Below are 19,441 nucleotides of genomic sequence, written 5' to 3'. Positions count from 1 at the left end.
TTATCCCAACATGCCTAGCGGCAGCTACCCAGATCTCATTTGCTGCTTGCAGCATCAAGATTGCTACTACTGTACGTTGTGTTTTTTTTTTTTCTAGTTATTGCTACTTCATATATTTACTAGTTATATTGACTCGTTAGTGTGCATCTTTCCCCGTTAGTCTAACAACCCCTTTCTCTGCTTGTTGTGGTGGCTTTGGCCATCGTTTTTTTCTATTCAGGCCTTTCTTTCCCCTTTAGAGATTGTTTAAATTAGAGGGTTCTTCCCTTTCTTCACTCTTTTCTGGGATTGCCATGCAAGTTGGAGTCTCTCCCATCGGGGAGTCGACTTTTAAGTTAGAGGCTCTCCCCCTTCCTTTTCAAAATCAAATAAATAAATAAGGTTTCCTTTTTCATCAGCCTGTTTCTACTTGTAGGCGGTTAGTGATAGTTTTCTTTTTTTCTTTGTGTAAGTTTTTCCTGACTAGTGCTCACTGTGTCTAAAGAATCAAAACCCTCTGGATTTAAAAAAATGCGACTCATGTTGCCAGAAAATGTCCCTTACGGACGGGCATACGAGTTGTGTTTATTATTTAGGGGCTGCTCACCTGCAGGACTCTTGCTCGATCTGTCATGCTTTCAGTTCCAGAGTCCTGCAGGAGAGAAAAAAATAAGCTTATTTTATGTGGCCTCCTGAAGAACCCTCAGGATTCTTTGTCTCAGGGTCCTCAGCCAGCCAAAGTGTCCAAGAAACACTCTAAGCCATTGGTTCCGAGTTTGGAACAGGCAAAAATCACTGAAAAGCCTTCGGCTCTGTCGGCCCCCAGCATTGGCTCAGACAAAGTTAAGTCTTCAGAGGCTCCATATGTGTCCTTGGAGCCAGTCTGGATCCATAAGCGATCAAGGTCTCCCTCTTTGGAGCTGGTACATTCTGCTCCACAATCTCATCTGCCGCAACCTGGAGCGGGCAGTCACCGGTCCTCTTCACACTCCTCTCGGTCCTCCAGACTTTTGGATCATGATGTGGCGAGAGTGGTCAACAGGCTCCTCAAGTCACAGGCACTTGCTAAATTACTTTCGAGCCCCGCCCATAAGGATTTTGCTCCTTCAGCCCTCCCAGCTTCTCCATCGATTCCTTCTCCGACTCTCTTGAGCTCGGAGCCGGATTGCATGGAGGTAGTGGTGGTGGAACTGTCTGCCGGTTTCTTCTCTCTCATCGGTTCCGACGACCAGTCAAATCTCCTCGATGTCTCGGTCCATTGAGGGATCTGGGCGCTGAAGCTCTTTCGCTGGCTCCGAGGGGGGAAGTGGAATCAGACCCTTGTCCGACCCCACTCTCCTTGTCTGAGCTTTGGCGCAGGTGAGCTCGGCTCCTACATCAGCCTCAGAGCTGGCGGCTCCTTCGACTCGGGACCGTGGAGGCTTCGAGGTGATGAGCGTGCTCCACCCTCTGCTCCATTGGCTCCTTCTCCGTCGGTGCCTGTGCTTGCCTTTGTCCCTCCTCCTGCCAAGTGTAGGGAACCTGTGCTCCAGGGCGCCCCACTGAGTGACCCTCACTTCTTTCAAAACCTCCCCCGAACGTTCGGAGGAGGTCCCTCGGAAGAAGTGTAAGAGGAAGCTTCTAGACTCCCCTGAATCTATCACTTCGGATACGGACTTTGATGAGTCGAAAGGGTCCCCCTTTGAGGATGTCTCTTTTTCAGACATCTTGGAAATCGTTAGAGGGGTGGCTGGAAGTGCCTAGCCCCTTCTGAGGGCGAGTCTATGCCTGGACACATTTGGTTCCTGACCCTCCACCTCTTGGGTGTGTCTGCCTTTCGACCCACTTTTGTCTGTAGTGAGTCGAAAGATGTGGAGCGCTCCAGAGACCATGGAACCTGTTCCGAAGAGACATAAATTTATTACAGCTCCAGAAGAGAAGCCTTTCCTATCAAAAGGGGTCCCTGTTGATGCCATGGTGGTGGCAGCAGCCACCAAGAAGGAACTTGTGGAAACTTCTTCATCTGTCCATCTGCCGAACAGAGTCTCGTACGATGGGCAGGTATGGGAAGCGTATGTTTTCTTCAGAGACCTTTACTCTCAAATCGCTGAATTACTTGTCACACTTCACACTACTTCAGAGGGATCTCCTGAAGGAGCTAGGAGATACCCTGCAAGATCCTACAGCTGAGGGAGTTGCGAACAGGGCAGCTTCCCAGCTCGTGACCTTGACCTTTGTGGTTAACTTCTCCATGAGGCTCATTTCTTATGCGGCATATGGAGCGAGTAAGGTAGCAGGTACTGGAGTAGCTTTACGCAGACACTCCTGGATGTGCCTTTGTCAATTTACGGAACCCTTTAAGTCTTCATTTACCAACACCCCCTTTGATGGCTCATCCCTGTTTGGGCCTCAGGTAAAAGAGACTCTCACCAGGTGTGAACAGGATTGCAAGACTCTCTCTGCCATAGGGGTCCGTTTTTCCACTCCATCTAGACCCTATCCTAAAGGTCAGAATAGTAGAAAAATGTGGTTCCGAAAATCCCAGGGATCTTTGCCTGGCATGTGGTGATTTTTTCCCCCCAGAGGCAGAGGGGGAAACTATGGAAGACGCTGCCCTCGTGTCAGAGGGGGTCCGCAACAGCAGGGTGACCGAGATACTTTCTCTGCTAGGCCCTTCCAGCACTCCTGAAGGGAGGCTCGGCTGTCCACCTCTGGAGGCAGTCGGGGGCAGACTATCACTGTACCCAGCAGCCTGGCAATCTCACGAGAGAAACATGGGTACTTTCGATAATATTACAGGGGTTACAGAATTCCCTTTTCTCAGTCCCCCCCTCAAAAGACAAACGTATACCATATGTTCCACCCAGTCTTCGGGATCATGCAATCCTAGAGGTTCAAAGATTGCTAGAAAAAAAGAGCCATCCAGGAAGTCTCCGCAGACAAAATTGGATCCGGAACTTACTCAAGGTTCTTTTTAGTTCCAAAAAAGGCAGGGGACTGGAGACCAGTCTTGGATCTCAGCAAGCTAAAACAATCGGTAAAAAAGACAAAGTTCTGGATGGTGACACTGCAGTCCATTCTTCCCTTCAAGGGTCAGGACAATTGGATGTGCTCCATAGATGTCTAGGACCCATACTACCATATAAAAATGGACAGGTAATTCAGGAGCTTCCTATGCTTCCGGCTGGGAGCCAGTCATCAGTTCAGGGCTCTGCCCTTTGGTCTCACCACAGCCCCCAGGGTGTTTACCAAGTGTATGGCAGTGGTCACGGCTCACCTGAAGCGTCTAGCATTCCAGATGTTTCCATATCTAGATGACTGGTTCCTCACTGCTACCACCGAGCATCAACTAATCAAAGCATGGGACTACACAATACAGACTTGTTCCCAGTTAGGCATCACTGTAAACAACAAAAAATCTGCCGTGTTCCCTTGTCAGTCTATTACCTTTATAGGGGCAGACTTTGATACAAGACGCATGATAGCAAAACTGCCTCAAGACAGGGTGTCGACCATTCGTCAGCAACTTTCCTTTCTCATAAAGAAGACGAGATTGCAGGCAAGACACGTCTTACAAGTACTGGTCTCAATGGCTGCAGCTATTACACTAGTTCCTTTAGCACGCTTCCACATGCAGATTCTACAGCAGCTTCTTTTCGCTCGGTGGTCTTTCCAGGAATTGCCAGTGTCACACATGATCTTTATCACAGAATCTTGCAAAAAGGACCTACTATGGTGGCTGATCTCTCCCCAGGTGACTCTGGGCAGACCCTTTCTAGACCCGCATTTCGTAGCCACAGTGACCACAGACCCTTCCCAGATAGGGTGGGGGGGGCATTATCTGGGACGGACTGTCCAAGGAACGTGGCATCGTCATGGTACCATTTGCACATCAATGTCCTAGAGATGAGCGGTGCTTCTGGCGTTGCAAGCACTTCAAGACTCTCTACCTACAGGGACCCTTGCAATCCAGATAGACAATGTCAGTGGTATGGTACATAAACAAGCAGGGCGGAACTAGATCTTACCTCTTGTGTCGGGAGGCACTTCAAGTATGGCAATGGGTGATGTTTTCCCAACATTTTCTGATTGCAATGCACATTCCTGGAAAATCCAGCGTGTTAGCGGACAGGCTCAGCAGGGCTATCCTCATGCTTCACGAGTGGTTCCTGAAGCAAGAAGTTACGGACTTGATTTTCTGCAAATGGGGCCAGCCATGGTGCAATCATTTTGCCACTCCCCTAAACAACAAATGCAGCAGCTACTTCGCCTTAGTTTCCCCTCCGGGACAGTCCCCCAGGGATGCACTTGTTCACGATTGACTTCTGGGACTTGTATGCCTTTCCACCCTTCCCCCTCATTCCAAAGGTACGTCAGAAAGCAAAATAGTTGGGTTGCAGACTCATCCTCATTGCTCCTTACTGGCCTCATCAGATATGGTTTCCATTTCTTCGCCATCACTTTCAACTGGAGCCTTGGATACTGGACCCAGTTCCTGACCACCTGACTCATCAGTCAGGCGGGCTTCACCCATCCCTTCAAACTCTCAAGCTGACTGCTTGGTTACTCCACTTCCAGTCTTAGCCAGGCTCTCAAACATTTTCCCTGTTGTACAACACATCCTAGTGTCCTCCCACAAGCCCACTACTAGGAGGATTTATACTAGCAAATGGAAGAGGTTCTCTTACTTTGCCAAAAGTAATAACATTGATCCTTTTACGCCTTCTGTTCACAAGATTCTTGACTTTCTGGCCAAAACCTTTGAAAAAGGGGCAGCTGCAGCTACTGTTAGGGTCCATCTGGCTGCCATCTCCAGTTTTCATGTAGGAGACTTGGGTTCCAACATTATGTCCCATAAGTTGTGCAGAGCATTCTTATGAGGTACAACACTTTTACAGCCCCCGGTAAGAGACCCCCCCCCCCCCGGGACCTAAACTTGGTTGTAGCTTCAATGGTTCTGTCCCCTTTTGAACCAGCAGCATCTTGCCCCCTGAAGTTTCTATCTTGGAAAACCCTCTTCTTGGTTGCTATGACCTCAGCTAGATGGGTTTCTTAATTGCATGCTTTGTCTATTCGTCCGCCGTATCTCATTTTTCACAAAGATGGTCTATCTCTAAGGACCAATCCTTCTTTCTTGCCAAAGCTTTGTTTTGAGTATAACTTAAATCAGTCCATTGAGCTTCCTGTGTTCTTCCACAATTATGGCAACAAGGCAGAGTATAGATTACACCAATTGGATGTTCATAAACAATTACGTTTTTATTTACACAGGACTAAAGACCTCAGAAAATCAGACCAATTGTTCATATCCTTTGCTGACAATAAGCAAGTTTATACAGTTTCTAAAGTGACTTTATCAAAATGGCTGTCAGACACAATCACTTATTCATATGGTTTGTGTAAAAAGACGCTTCTAGGAAGACCCAGAGGACATTCAACCAGGGCCTTAGCCACCTCTGTTGCCTTCCAAGCTAAATTGCCTTTAGATTCAATCTGTGCAGCAGCAACATGGGAAAATCCTCATACCTTTATCTCTCATTACAAAGTGGATGTGGTCTCCCGGAATAGGGCATCCTTTGGTTCCACGGTCCTGAAGAGTTTGTTCCAGTGAGCCACCTGAGAGCCAGGTGCTGGGGACGCGGTCCCAACCAGCAAGAATGAAGACTAGCTGGGACAATATAACATAAAGAAGTTATGTACCTACCATAACATTCCATGTTTGTTGTCCTTCATCTCACCTTCCTTCGTGCGTCCCCCCCTTCCTGGAGGTTCGAGAGGAGTTCTTTATTGGTTATACTGGCCGAGTTTCCTGCTGACATACCAGGTTAGTTAACCATACATTGTCTTTTCCTCTTTCCTTCCTACCTTGATGTACAAGAGCTTAGTAAAAAAAAAAATTTTTTTTACTACATATGTCTAGTGTGGGCCATTACAAATGAGATCTGGGTAGCTGCCACTAGGCATGTTGGGATAAGGGGTAGCCTCGAGCCAGTAAAAGCTCTCGAGCTAGTAAATCTGAGTCTGAGTCGAGGATCGGCTCCAAACCCAACCAGTAAGAAGGAAGATGAGATGAAGGACAACAAACATGGAATGGTTATGGTAGGTACACAACTTCTTTTTGCCCACTTCATAGGTGGATCTCCAGTCATTGTTCTCCTTTTTCCATACCACTTCACTTCCTCAGCACAAGGTTCTTGCGGTAATGGGAGAGGCTCCAGTGATGCTGGTTGTTGTAGGTAAAATGGCAGTTGGTGCTAGATCTTTTTACATTAGTCAAAAGAAAATTTCACTGTCCAGTTGTCTCTTCCATTGTGTTTGCTGATAGTCTTGGATCTCGTCCTTTTCCTCATTGTTTTTTGTGATTAGTCTTTTTTCCTTTTGTTTGATTTTGCAATGCTTGTAGTTGGGATGTCTGAGCACTAGGTATTTGTAGGCCAAACGCACTGTATTGCTGCTGACTCACTGTGTTGTAGTTGAAATAGAACTCTATCCCCAATATTGGTGTCTCTGGGGCAGATCAGTAGTCTTCTGGATAGCTGAAACATCTCCTGTTTTCTCTATAGATTCTCACAGGTCGAACCAACTGAGCCTCTGGAAACTATGCTGCCTACAAGGCAAGCACAGCAAAGAAAACTGTTGTCTAAATTCAAGGTGTAGTGGAATACTTCAATTAGAAACAAAATCAGTGGAACAAAATAACCCACACAGTGGGCAACCAAATAGTTTATTGAGCCAAACGCTTTCATCCCTACCAAATAAAGTGGGACTTCGTCAGTTAAATATTAAACATCACTACTTCTGGACTACTACCCACTGCTTGCATGTTTATCCACCCCATCTCAAAAGTTTTCCAATTTCTGAATTGATAAAAGTTTTAATGAAATCCAACCAGAAACGTATGGATTCTTTTAGAGGCAGAAATTAATCATTTGGATTTTAACATTAAAAAGGATTTGGCATTTTCTTTTCAAAGAGCTGAATATGGCAAACTGTTAGAGAAGGTAGGTAAAGTTTTCTAGTCATGTATAGGAAGGAAAAGAAAATATGGAGGGATATGGTAGATTATGAGAGAACTAGAGCATATTGTAGACCACCAACATTGGCTAATAATGATCAACATGATGATGGTGTAGGTGGTGGGGAACACAATGACCTTTCCATTGACTCCACATCACACCCTTTAGAACCTCTGGCTCTGAGAAGATCTGAGAGACTAATCAACCAGAAACAGAAAACAAAGGATTATTCCCCAATACAGGAACAATGGAGGAATCTGAATGGGAGGTCATTTTACCAGAGGAAAATGAATTAAACAATTCTTTTAGTAGTAACATTTTTCAGGTTATTACTAATCATGGTGATTTCAAAACTTACAATTTTAGTAATCAAGTTATCTCTTCAAACTGTTTACTTATTTCAGAAAGACATGACTTTTGTGCCCACTAAGAAGGCTGATTTGATTAAAACAATATTGGTTGTGAAACTATGCACTATTAAATTGAACTTTTCAGTTCTATTTTTTAATGCACAGCATTTAGACATTCATCAGGATTTACATAAATCCAGCACGTTTAACCCCCCTCCGCACACAGTCATTTCTCTTTTTGAGAAACTGTGAACATGACATTTGTTTGGCATTACAAAACACAAATAGATGTATTCAATACACTCAGTCAAAGAGTTAAATGAGTATATTGCAAACTATTTGTAGGAATAAGAACATTCGGTTGATGAAACTCGATAAGGGGGGTGGCCTAGTTATTATGAGCAGTACAGATTATGAAAATGTAAATGTTGTTGTTGATAGATTAATAAGAGGCATCACAAAATCAGTTGAATGTAGCTTATAGTAATATTTTTTTATTGAATGACTTATTGTTGCAAGAACAGGTTTCTTTACATGATTACAACTGTCCGCATTGAATATTTCTTAGAATACAAGGTATTTTTAGTATTCCCAAGATGCATAAAAATCTGACAGAACCCCCCCACCCCCTTTGACCCACAGTTGATGCTAAGGGGTTAAAAAGCTGTGGTGTGGCTAAGTTTGTCAAGTTAAAAGGTGTCCTTAGCCAGGAGAAATACATTTAGAAAGAGTCATGAGATTTTTTGAAAAGTATCAGACAGGACATGTGCTGACAAGACAATTTTAGTTATAATTGATTTTAAGGATCTTTCTTGGTGATTCCACATGATATAGGTTTATCATGGTTTTATAATTATCTGAGTGATGCTAAGACATTGGACACCAATTTAGTTAATGTTTTAAGAACCTTCATGGAATTGCTTCTGGATAATAACTGCATTTACTTTGATGGTATGATTTATAAACAGAAGACGGGTGTTGCCATGAGTGCCACATGTGCCCCAGTTTTTGCTATTATTATGGCACACTGGGAGCACACTTTTGTTTTGCAGTCAGGACACCAAAACACTTGGTCACTGTTTGGTAGATACCTGGATGACGTAGTTATCTTTTGGCAGGACACCAAGGAAAAGTTATTTGAATTTTTTTCATATGTCAACAGTACAACTGTTCATAAAATTCATGATGGATTTTTTTGACTAGTACTTCAATAATTTGTACATAGAGATAATTTAAAGATTTTAACAATTGGCAATTTGTATCCAGTGAATATAGAAAAATCTATGCATTTAAACAGCCATTTTGGCAGTTGTGACCCCTACCATCAAAAGAAAGTTTTAGCAAAAGGACAGGTGGTTAGGCTTTGTCGTATGATTTCTAGCTCAGAATTGTTTAGAAAAGTGATAAACTGAGATCCATGCTCTTGAGAAGGGGATATCCAACAGAATTCCTCCCTAATATTTTTGAGGAGGTTCACCAAAATCTTCTCTCTTGTTCACTATTAGGGGTGTAATATTTGGTGAAAATTCTAAGTAAGGTCCAAAACACTAGGCTCAATAACAGCCTTATACTTACTTTCAATGGGAACATTGATGGTGTCTCCCAGATTATTAGAAGAAATTGGAAAACTTTTGAGATGGGGTAGATAAACATGCAAGCAGTGGGAAGTAGTCCAGATATTGTTTTGAAATTATTGGTGTATGGGGTATACCTGATGCCTGTTCCCCACAGCAGAAGTAGCAATAATAATAATACAAAAAAATGGGCACATACAAATGCGGACGATGATTGCAATGTTCATTTATTTATGAAGGAGAGGGGGGGTTGTATTCAAAACTTTGGTTATGTCAAAGGTGGGATGCATGCTAATGTTCTAAAGGTGTAATCTGTCATTAGTTGCCAAATGAGCTTGATTTTCTATGCAAGTATAATGGAAAGATTACTTAAAGAATGTATATTTGAGCATTTATATGCAATTAAAACATAATTTAACTAATGCGCTCTGTAGACATTCTTTAGGTTTTTTGTTTTAGACATCGTCAAGCAGGATTTCAGGGGTGGTCTGTGGAAAACTGTGCCTGAAGTAAAAGAAGTGCATTGGCAGATTAAATTACATGCCTCTGGTCCTTTTGGGCTGAATAACACTAGTTCCATTGGACAAATTTTAAAGTTGAAATCTTTTAGTTGTGAATAATTTTATGTATTATATTTTAGGCTGTCTGTGTGTCTGTCTAATATACATACACACACACACACTTCTTTATTGTGTTGTCATCGTTGAATTTTTATTGATGTGTTTCTCTTTTAGTGGCGATGTTTTAATTGATATGGTCCACTAAACTATTTAAGGAAGTGACATTAATATTTTTTATCTGAAGTCCCAGTTTATTTGGTGGGGATGAAAGCGTTTAGATCAATAAACTGTTTGTTTATTTGGTTGCCGATTCTGGATTATTTCATTCCATTGATTTTGTTTCTGATTGAAGTATTCCACTATACCTTGAATTTAGATTTTGCTGTTCTCTTTGCTGTGCTTTCCTTGTGGGTGGCATTTTTTCCCCGAGGCTCATTTGGTTCAATTTGTGAGATCTTCTTTCATTGTTTCCTGGATTATGCTTCCATATAGATTATAAAACCTTTTGTACAGGAATACATCACTTTGCAGTGAGCCACTTAGGTTTCTGCAGCTCGTATGAACCTCAGGAACTTTAGCCAAAAATAGAAAAAAAGCCATCTTTCCCACCATTTCCAGTGTTGCATTCTATGAAAGATGAAGGTTCCGTGGTAAACTTAAACTACATTAGTCCTGTCACTGGACTGGGCACAGACTCTAGGGATAAGAATTCTTAAGTCATGGCTCTCCTTCAGAGTATGTTTTATATGGAGAGAATTTAAGATCTGAAGTAGCTAACTTCATTTGTGTAGCAACCTATGGGTATCGGATCCGACTTCGGATCTGAGCCGGCAGTTTTCAACCGCTTAGATCCTAGCTCTTCCCCCTACCCATAAACCCCTGCCAACCCTGACTGACCTCCGATCTAGTTTGCCGTGCTTGTCGTCAGCAGCTGGGTTTTCGAGCTCCAGGCTTGGTCGTTAGTTGTGAGGAAAAAATTAGAAAAATTTTATTCTTTTCTATCCTTTAGTGTGAGTGTGTTGTGTTTAGATCCCTTTGGTCTGTAAACCCTAGTGTTAACTCTATTTTTAGTTATATTTTTTTCCCTCCCTCTCCCTCGCTGGTTCGTCAGGGTCTGTGTGCGTGTGTTGGGGCCTAACGAGTGTGTCCTCCTTAGCTTAAATGTCTGAGGCCCCAAAACCAATCTTTTTCTAAATGCACCAAGTGTGGCAATAAGCTTTCACCGGCTGATGACCACACTGTGTGTTCTGTGCCTTGGGGTTGGACACCTTTCCTCTGGGTGTTCCATCTGTGTGGCGTTCAACCCCAGGGCACTTAAGGACTGGAGATCCAAGCTGATCCTGGTGGGTCTCTTGCCCCCGGATTCGGCTTCGGCCTCCGGTCCTACCGTAGCTTCCACCGCGGCGGCCACTCCTGCTTCTCTCCCCCTGACCAGGACTCAACCTCCCGCTGTAGGCCCGGAGGAGAGGGAGGCCAGGAAAGACAAAAGGAGGGAGAAGCACCACAAGCGGAGGGCCGATGCCTCCGCGTCGGCCCCCCTGGCTAAGTGGTCTTCTCCCTCCAGGGCTTTCCGGGCTCCATGTTTTTCACCGGGTCCTGAGGAGGAGGAGACCCGATCTCCTTCGAGGTCATCGAGGCGGCACTCCCGTCCTGCCTCGATGGCCTCGTCGAGATCCACTCGTAGCCTTTCTGATGCGGATTTGGACCGGATGATGCGAAGGTTCCTCCAGGCCCAACTGCAGATGAGAGTGCTCCTGCCCCCCCCCCCCCCTCTGGGGGGGAGCTCGACCCCTTTCTTTGCCCCAGTAGCTCCTTCTCCATCCCGCTTCCCGGGTTCGGAGCTTTTGGAGCCGGGCAGCCTTGGAACCGGGGGTGGGTCGGTGCCGACATTCTCGGATACTTCAACGCTTCCCTCAAGCCTGTCGGGTCCGTTTTTGTCGGATCCAAGCTCTCTGAGCCGAGGGCTGAGCTTTGGATCCGAGGGTTTCAGTATGCCTTCGGCGCCGTCCAGGTTTGAGCATACTGGTCCGTCTGATCCGATCGCTTCGGCGCCGGCCTCAGTCCACCTGTCGGATCCGTGTGAGGGTCTGCTCTCTGATCCCAGAGAGAGCAGCTCTCCCTCTGCGTTCGTGGTGGAGAGGGCCCTGTCGACTGCTTCCAGGCCCCCAGTCCTTGCCACGGCTCCACCCCGCACTCCTTCTCTGTTGCATCCGACTTCCATCACCCGGCCCCAGGGACAGCCTGCTTCACTGTCCCAGGTCGTTCCCTTGGAACAGGATATTGCTGGTGAGGCCTCCTCGGACAGCCCCCCGAGGAGATCCCCCACAAGCGGAAGTGCAAGAGGAGGCACGTGGACTCCCCTGAGTCCCTTGACTGAAGACACGGATTTGGAGGAAGGGGAAGGCTCCCCAAGGTCACCCCCCAAGGATATCTCCTTTGGAGACATCATGGAAATGCTCAGGATCAGAAGTGGGTGGTTTACCCCAAAGCCGTCCTTGGACGAGTCTGTGTTCCTGGAGGCATTTGAAGCAGGCCCTTCTACCTCTTGGGTGTCCCCTCCGGATGACCCCCTGGTGGACCTGATTACCACCAGGGTGTGGAAGGAGCCGGACACTGTGGAGCCAGTCCTGAAACGCCCTGACAGGATCCTCAGTCCCCCTGCGGTTAGGCCCCATTGGAGCAAAGGTCCCCCGGTAGATGCCATGTTGGTGGTGGTGGCCACTAAGAGGGAACTAGCTCGAGAGCCCCTCAGTCCAGCCCCTGGGCAAGGAGTCCCGATCGCTGGACTGCTTAGGGAAGTGGGTGTTTAGTTCAGCGTCCTTCTCGGTTAGGTCTCTGAACTATATGGCACACATTATTCGATTGCAGCGGGATCTCATTAAGGAATACGCTGCATCGCCCCCGGAGTCCATGTCGGCGGAGGACAAACAGCTGTACTCCACCCATATGGCCACTCTTAGGTCCATTTCCAATACCTCTATGCAGCTACGCATGCGACAGAGGGAGCCGCTAGAGCCAGCGGAGCAGGCCTCGTCATGAGGCGTCAGGCCTGGCACCGGCATTGTGATTTCGCGGAACCCTTTAAGGCGTCGTTCACAAATGCCCCTTTTGATGGTACTACCCTATTTGGGAAGACCATTCGCGACACCTTGGTCCAGAGTGAAAAGGATGGGAAGACGTTGTCTGCCGTCTGAGTCCGCTTCTCTGCTCCCCAGAGGTCCTTCTCCAAGAACCAAAAGGGACAGAAGAAGATGTGGTTCCGGAAGTCGCAACAGTCCCAGCCCGCTCCAGATCCCCAGTCCTTCCGTGGCAGAGGAGGACAGGGAGGACGCCGCCCTAGAGGCAGAGGGGGCCCGAAGAACTTTGGGTCCAGAGAACCCTTCTTTGACCGGCCCACGCAGCAGCCCTGAGGGGCTGCCCGACTGCTCCACTCTGGAGGCACTCTGGGGATGTTTCTCGAGGCACCCGGCAGCTTGGGAGTCCATCACAGCAGACCGCTGGGTGCTTCGCATCATATCCAGAGGTTACCAGATTCCTTTCTCTTACCCCCCTCTCTTCCCCAAGCACCTCCCCGGTGTCCCACCCGATCAGAGGGAGGCCACAGCTGCGGAAATTCAGCAGCTACTAGAAAAAAGAGCCATCCAACAGTCCCCCCCCCCCCCCAGACTAGCTCGGATCGGGTTATTACTCCAGGTTCTTTTTGGTGCTTAAAAAGACTGGGGACTTGAGGCCATTCCTCGATCTCTCCCTGTTGAACCTGTCAGTAACCAAAGAGAAGTTTCGGATGGTCACTCTTCAATCCATTCTCCCCCTTTTACGGGAGAACGATTGGATGTGCTCTATAGACCTCAAGGATGCGTACTACCACATTCTCATGGACAGACTATCCAGGAGGTTTCTCCGCTTCCGACTAGGGGCCAGTCATTACCAGTTTAGGGTTCTCCCCTTTAGTCTCACCTCAGCCCCCAGGGTGTTCACCAAAGTGTTAGCAGTGATAGCGGCCCACCTGAGGCTACAGGGAATTCAGGTTTTTCTGTACCTGGACGACTGGCTCCTGACCGCCCCAACAAGGCATCTACTCTGCACAGCCAGGAACTATTTTCTTCGCTTTGCTCCCTGGCTAGGGATCACAATAAATATGGACAAATCTTCTCTCACCCCGACTCGGGTCATAGATTTTATCGGGGCCAGGTTAAACACAATCAATCTTGTAGCCTTCTTAACCCCAGAACGACTTCGAACCCTGAGGCTTCATGTGCGGGCCATCCTTCTATCTTCAGCTCCTCCTGCGGAATTGGTCCTGAGGGCTCCAGGTTCAATGGCAGCGGCAATCAACTTATTGCCAATGGCACGTCTGAACATGAGGGTCTTGCAATGGACCCTCCAAGTCCAGTGGTCTTTTCGTCACTACCCTCTGAGTCATCCCATTCCCCTCAGTAGGGCTTGCAAGAGGGCTCTCGTATGGTGGCTACAATCTCCAGACCTCCACACGGGACGCCCCTTCTCTATGGCCTCTCCCCTTGCCACTGTGACCACGGACGCCTCTCTCCTCGGGTTGTCTGGGGGGGCACTCTTTGGGCAGGACTGTCCAAGGCACGTGGAACAACACTGAGACCTCTTTGCATATCAGTATCCTAGAGATGAGGGCAGTGCTGTTAGCGTTGCAAGCACTTCAGGACCTTCTTCTTGTAGGGACTATTGCGATCCAGACGGACAACATGTCGGTTGCCTGATACATCAACAAACAGGGGGGAACCAGGTCTTACCCACTCTGTCGAGAGGCCATGAGAGTGTGGGAATGGGCGATCACCAACCGTTTTCACATTGCAACGCACATTCCGGGACGGTCCAACATCCTGGCAGACAGACTCAGTCGCACCATCCTTTCCCCTTACGAGTGGTCTCTCAATCCACAGGTAGCGAATCAGATTTTTGCCAAGTGGGGGCAGCCCTGTTGCGATCTTTTCGCCTCTCCTTCAAACACCAAATGCAACAGCTATTTCGCTTTAATTCCCCACGTCAGGGAATCCCCGAGAGACGCTCTGGTGCATGCTTGGCCTCCCGGTCTGCTTTATGCTTATCCGCCTCTTCCCCGATGCTAAAGTTTTTCTACAGAAAGCCAGTCGGTTGGGGAGCAGGATCATCCTCATTGCCCCATTCTGGCCTCGTCAAACCTGGTTTCCTTAACTTTGGTCTCATCTGGTGAATCCTCCTTTGATTCTAGATCCCCTCCCGGATCTGATCTCCCACCCTCTGGGTCTCCCAACCCCGAACCTGGTCAGTCTCAAGCTCACAGCTTGGCTGCTCCAGTTCCACTCGTAGCTATGACTCCCAGCATCTCTTCCCCAGTCAAAGCCATTCTAGTAGCAGCCCACAAGCCTTCTACTAGGAAGATTTACAGTAGCAAATGGAAACGTTTCTCGATTTGGGCGGAGCGTTAAAACTTGGATCCCTTCACAGCTCCCTTACCTGCTGTGTTAGACTTCTTATCAGGACTGTTTCACCAGGGGGCTAGCTGTTCCTCCGTCAAGGTTCAACTAGCAGCTATCTCTCACTATCATGTCAGACATGATCTGCGTCCTTTGATCACTTCAAAACTGTGCAAGACCTTTATGAAGGGCACCTTCCTGCTCAGACCTCCGGTAAAGGAAGTGGTACCTCTGTGGGATTTGACATTAGTGCTTCAGGCCTTGACAGCTTCCCCCTTTGAGCCTGCAGCTTCAGTGGATCTAAAGTATTTGTCTTGGAAGACGGTCTTTCTCGTCGCCATCACTTCAGCTAGAAGAGTTTCTGAAATTCAAGCCCTGTGTGTGAAACCCCCGTATCTAACCTTTCACAAGGATATAGTTTACATCAGGACCAATCCCTCCTTTCTCCCTAAGGTTGCTTCCGAGTCAAATATTAATCAGTCCATTAACCTGCCAGTTTTCTTCCCCAGTCATCAGAACAAAGGGGAATACAAACTACACCTTTTGGATGTGCGTAGACAACTTCGATTTTATATTCACAGGACATCTGGTCATAGGCAATCCGACCAGTTGTTCGTCTCCTTTGCCAAAACAAATTTGGGTAAAACGGTATCTAAAGTCCCATTGTCTCGATGGATCTCGCAGTGTATTCTTTTGGCTTATGAAAGTTCTGGTAGGCCCGCATCTCAGGGAGTCAGTGCCCACTCTACACAATCTATGTCCACCTCTGCTGCCTTTAGGTCCAGGGTATCCTTAGATGATATTTGTTCGGCTGCCACTTGGGCCTCATCTCATACCTTTATCAACCATTATAAACTGGATATTATCTCCAGAGGGAGAGCATCCTTTGGCTCTGCAGTGCTCCGGAACATCCTTCCATGATGGCCGCCCAAGGTTTAGGTAGCTGGGGACTCTGTCCCATAGGTTGCTACACAAATGAAGTTAGCTACTTCAGATTAAGAAGTTATGTACTCACCATAATGTTCCATCTGAGTAGATAAACTTCATTTGTTAGTAACTGTCCCCCCCTCCTTCCCCCTGACCCTTGATTGTTCACATTGTTGTCTTCAGAGATGGTCTTTGATATTGATCTATCTTTAGCGGTTGCTGTTTTAGGGGCAAACTTGATCTGAGGTCAGTCAGGGTTGGCATGGGTTTATGGGTAGGGGGAGGAGCTAGGAGCTCGGATCTAAGCTGTTGAAAACTGCCGGCTCGGATCCAAAGTCTGATCCGATACCCATAGGTTGCTAACAAATGAAGTTTATCTACTCAGATGGAACGTTATGGTGAGTACATAACTTCTTATTTTGTCAAAGATAATGTTATTTTTAGTTAGTGAATGTACTCCCAAAAAATGTGCGCGTAGTTGCTGATGTGCTTCATGTAGTCGTATCTTTTTTGATAGTGTGCATGTAGAATTACCTCGAGTGATGTTAATGAAACTGCATCTGAAGGCTGCTGTATTTTTCTGCCTTGTTAGATTTGGTTCTGCCAGCTAGTTTAATAAATGAAACCTACTTTCTGATTTTCCCAGGTTACTTTAGTTGTTTTATGGTTTTATTTACAATATGAACTGTCCATGATATGAGGACACAGAGAGGGATGTTTGGGGTGCATTTACTTTTTTTTTTTTTTTTTGTGGGATCTTGCATTCCTGGGTTAAAGCCTTGGTGCTGCCATCCCCATTTTCAGTTTTCCAAGTTTTACAGATGTGTAGGCAAATGACTGGGTTTTGAAACCTACAGTAGTAAATGGTGGTACTGTGTATAAAATTACAGTGAATATATGATTTTAATTTTCTTTTGACTGCAGGAAATGAGTGGAACATTGATTCTGGAAAAATATGTGCTCTTATTCAGTTTAACATTTTTTTCTTTTTCTTTTAGACTTTTGTCTCCCAGTTGTGACATTATCTCAGAACTGGGTAAAGTTCACCAGTTTGAGATGGTGATAGGAATGAATGGCAGAATTTGGGTGAAGGCCAAAACCACTCAGCAAACTTTAGTAGTTGCCAATGTTTTGGAATCATGTGAACACATGACAGCAGAGCAAAGAAAGTGTGTATTCAAGAGACTGGCAGATGATTTCAGCTGAATAATTGGCACTGTAATTTCTTAGTTCTGTTTCCTAACAGCTCATGCATATTAATTAGCGGTTTGAAGATCGGCAATTTTAAAATGTTTTAATGTATTTTATGTTGTGTACACGAAGACAGTTGCCATACATGTAAATACAGCTATATAATAAGATGAGTAATTTGTTATATTCATGTGCCAATTTATTTTGGAAAGTGCCACGGACCTGCTTATTTTCAGAACTTTTCGGAATCTTGGACAAGTGTCAGTTTCTCTGAGCAATAGACTTCATCTTGGCAGTCCACATCTTCATGTACCTCATGTTATTATTTTCGTGGCATTAGTTGCTTTGGCTGTTTGTGAATAAATATAAGGCTTTCTGAACTTCTCAGTAATTGGTACCCTGTCATACCAAAGAATCAAGTCTCAGCAGCCTCTTTCTTTTGTGTTGTGAAGCATTGTTTCTTAAATGCTACTAGCCTGACATGCACTGGTAGCTGAATGTGGTGCCATTTAAATTTGTCCTTCGGAATTTTGACGAAAAAATGTATTTCAAGTTTCATTTTAAGCTTTATGTGCGCCCCGAGGTACTATTACTTTTTGGACAGTGATTTTTTTTATATATATAATTTTTGAATGGAGCAAGTAGTCCAAGAAGTGCCCAAGACTTCCGAAACGATTATATAAGAAAGCACAGAGTAGTATTGGTAGATCACAAGTGGGGAGTTTTCTTTTTTGGATGATAAATGAAGCATGGTTGTCCTTATGCTAAAGAAAATGAGTAACATTTACTTTTACTGTATAACATGTCTGTGCAGCTGATTAGAAATGATAGTCAGTCGTGCTGTTACCTGTGTCCTTTGAGTTTTAGTATAAATAGATGTCATAATGTACACTGGCATCGCATGCAAATAATCCTGGCCTCTAATGTGCTCTACAGTTTAGGATTCTATTAGATGATACACATCTATTCTTTCTTTAGGTGGCCAGTACCCTCATGTTTGTCTGTGCTGTTATGATGGCTAAAACATTGTAGCACCACCTAATCCTGAAGACATGCTCCTTATCTCTTTACAGTGTACTGCACGAATGGCCTTTGTTTTCTCACTCCCAAATTATCAATGCATAAAATGTATGCATTGCTAATGATTCAGCACATTACAACAAAACCTGAGCTTTGAAGCTTGAAAAGCAAATTCTTTCTTCAGAAATAATGCTTACGTTAAGGGTTGAAGGCTGCCACTGAACCTTTACATGAATGCTGGCTACACTGTTGAGGTATACTTTTTATTATGAGGCATCCTACTGGTGCCCTTTACCATTAGTGGGGGTTGTTCAGATATTCAAGGCCCTATTTCCTCTTTCAAAAAGAGTATGGTGTTTTTTATAGATTTAAAGACAAACCACAGAACTCAAAATACAAGCTGCATCTCTGGGCTTCATAGTCTTGAAGTGATAGTCCTTTAGTGACAATTATTAAAGGTAGTTGAAAATACAACTGTTGCTTTGTTCATTAAATATTATAAAAATTGTATGCTTGTCTGCTACTTCAGTTTTTAAGGTCTATTGCATAAAATTTCAGCCAAGCTTTTGTTGAAATGTTATGATAACGTGTATAAAAAATCTATATATATTTAATAAATGTCTGTGGGTTTCCTTTATATGACACATGGTATTTTGACAAGTTTTCACTGGCAGACACCTGCTACCCTTTTGGTGGTACCTGCCTGTGCTTGCTGGGAGCTCCCAGCCATTAGTCTAGGTGCATGCTTAATTTAAATAGCGAGAGCAGTGATCAGCTGTTCTTACTGTGCAGTGTTTGCTGTGTTAAGACTTCTATCATGTTTCTGCAGGTTATTGGCAGTAGTGGTAAATACCATGAGACCAACCAAGTATTTCCTGCACGTAGGGAGTTGCACGGCTGAGAACAATTAAATAGCAAGAAATAAACGCCAGCAACAAGGATGGACTGTAGATGGTAGTTTATTAAGTTATGAATAAACTACTGAAACACCAAGTAAGTTCCACATACCGGTTTCGGCCCGGATTCAAACCAGCCTTCTTCAGTGTATAACCATAGAACCAATCAAAAATAGAGGTGTTTATATATGACATACAATTCCATGATTGGTTATATAAACCAGTGACTCAAGCTCATAAATATTAAACATAATATTATGTTTAGTACACATGATGATGCTGACTTTTCAAGGGGCCGTAAAGTGATTTGATATCTATCTACACCTTATATCATCATTGGTTGTATGGAATTTATCGTACTGAATAGTTAAAATATTTATATGGTGAATCATTTTTATGGGCAGTTAATACATTACTATCATTCATTAAGAAAGTTGGATTTTTTTGCATGGCCGCTTTATTATCTGTTACCAATGGCATTTATATGTAATTATTACCTAATTATGGTCTTCTTTCAGGC

The 19,441-nt window shown here is 45.1% G+C and overlaps 1 protein-coding gene across 1 annotated transcript in view; it reads left to right on the top strand.

Moving 5' to 3' along the window:
- Positions 1-18,662, top strand: part of EXOSC3 (exosome component 3) — a 228,171-nt gene extending 209,509 nt beyond the window's left edge. Inside the window, exon 4 of the mRNA XM_044059362.1 lies at positions 16,813-18,662. Within this exon, the coding sequence (XP_043915297.1) occupies positions 16,813-17,020 (208 nt within the window). The 3' untranslated portion in view covers positions 17,021-18,662. The remainder of the gene's footprint in view (positions 1-16,812) is intronic.
- Positions 18,663-19,441: the final 779 nt, after the last annotated feature.

This window comes from Protopterus annectens, chromosome 17.part0 (assembly GCF_019279795.1).
Source record: "Protopterus annectens isolate FY-2018-M chromosome 17.part0, PAN1.0, whole genome shotgun sequence".
In the NCBI taxonomy this organism is placed as follows: Eukaryota; Metazoa; Chordata; order Ceratodontiformes; family Protopteridae; genus Protopterus; species Protopterus annectens.
The sequence above is the reverse complement of the archived record's forward strand: the minus strand, read 5'-3'. Positions and strand labels throughout refer to the sequence as shown.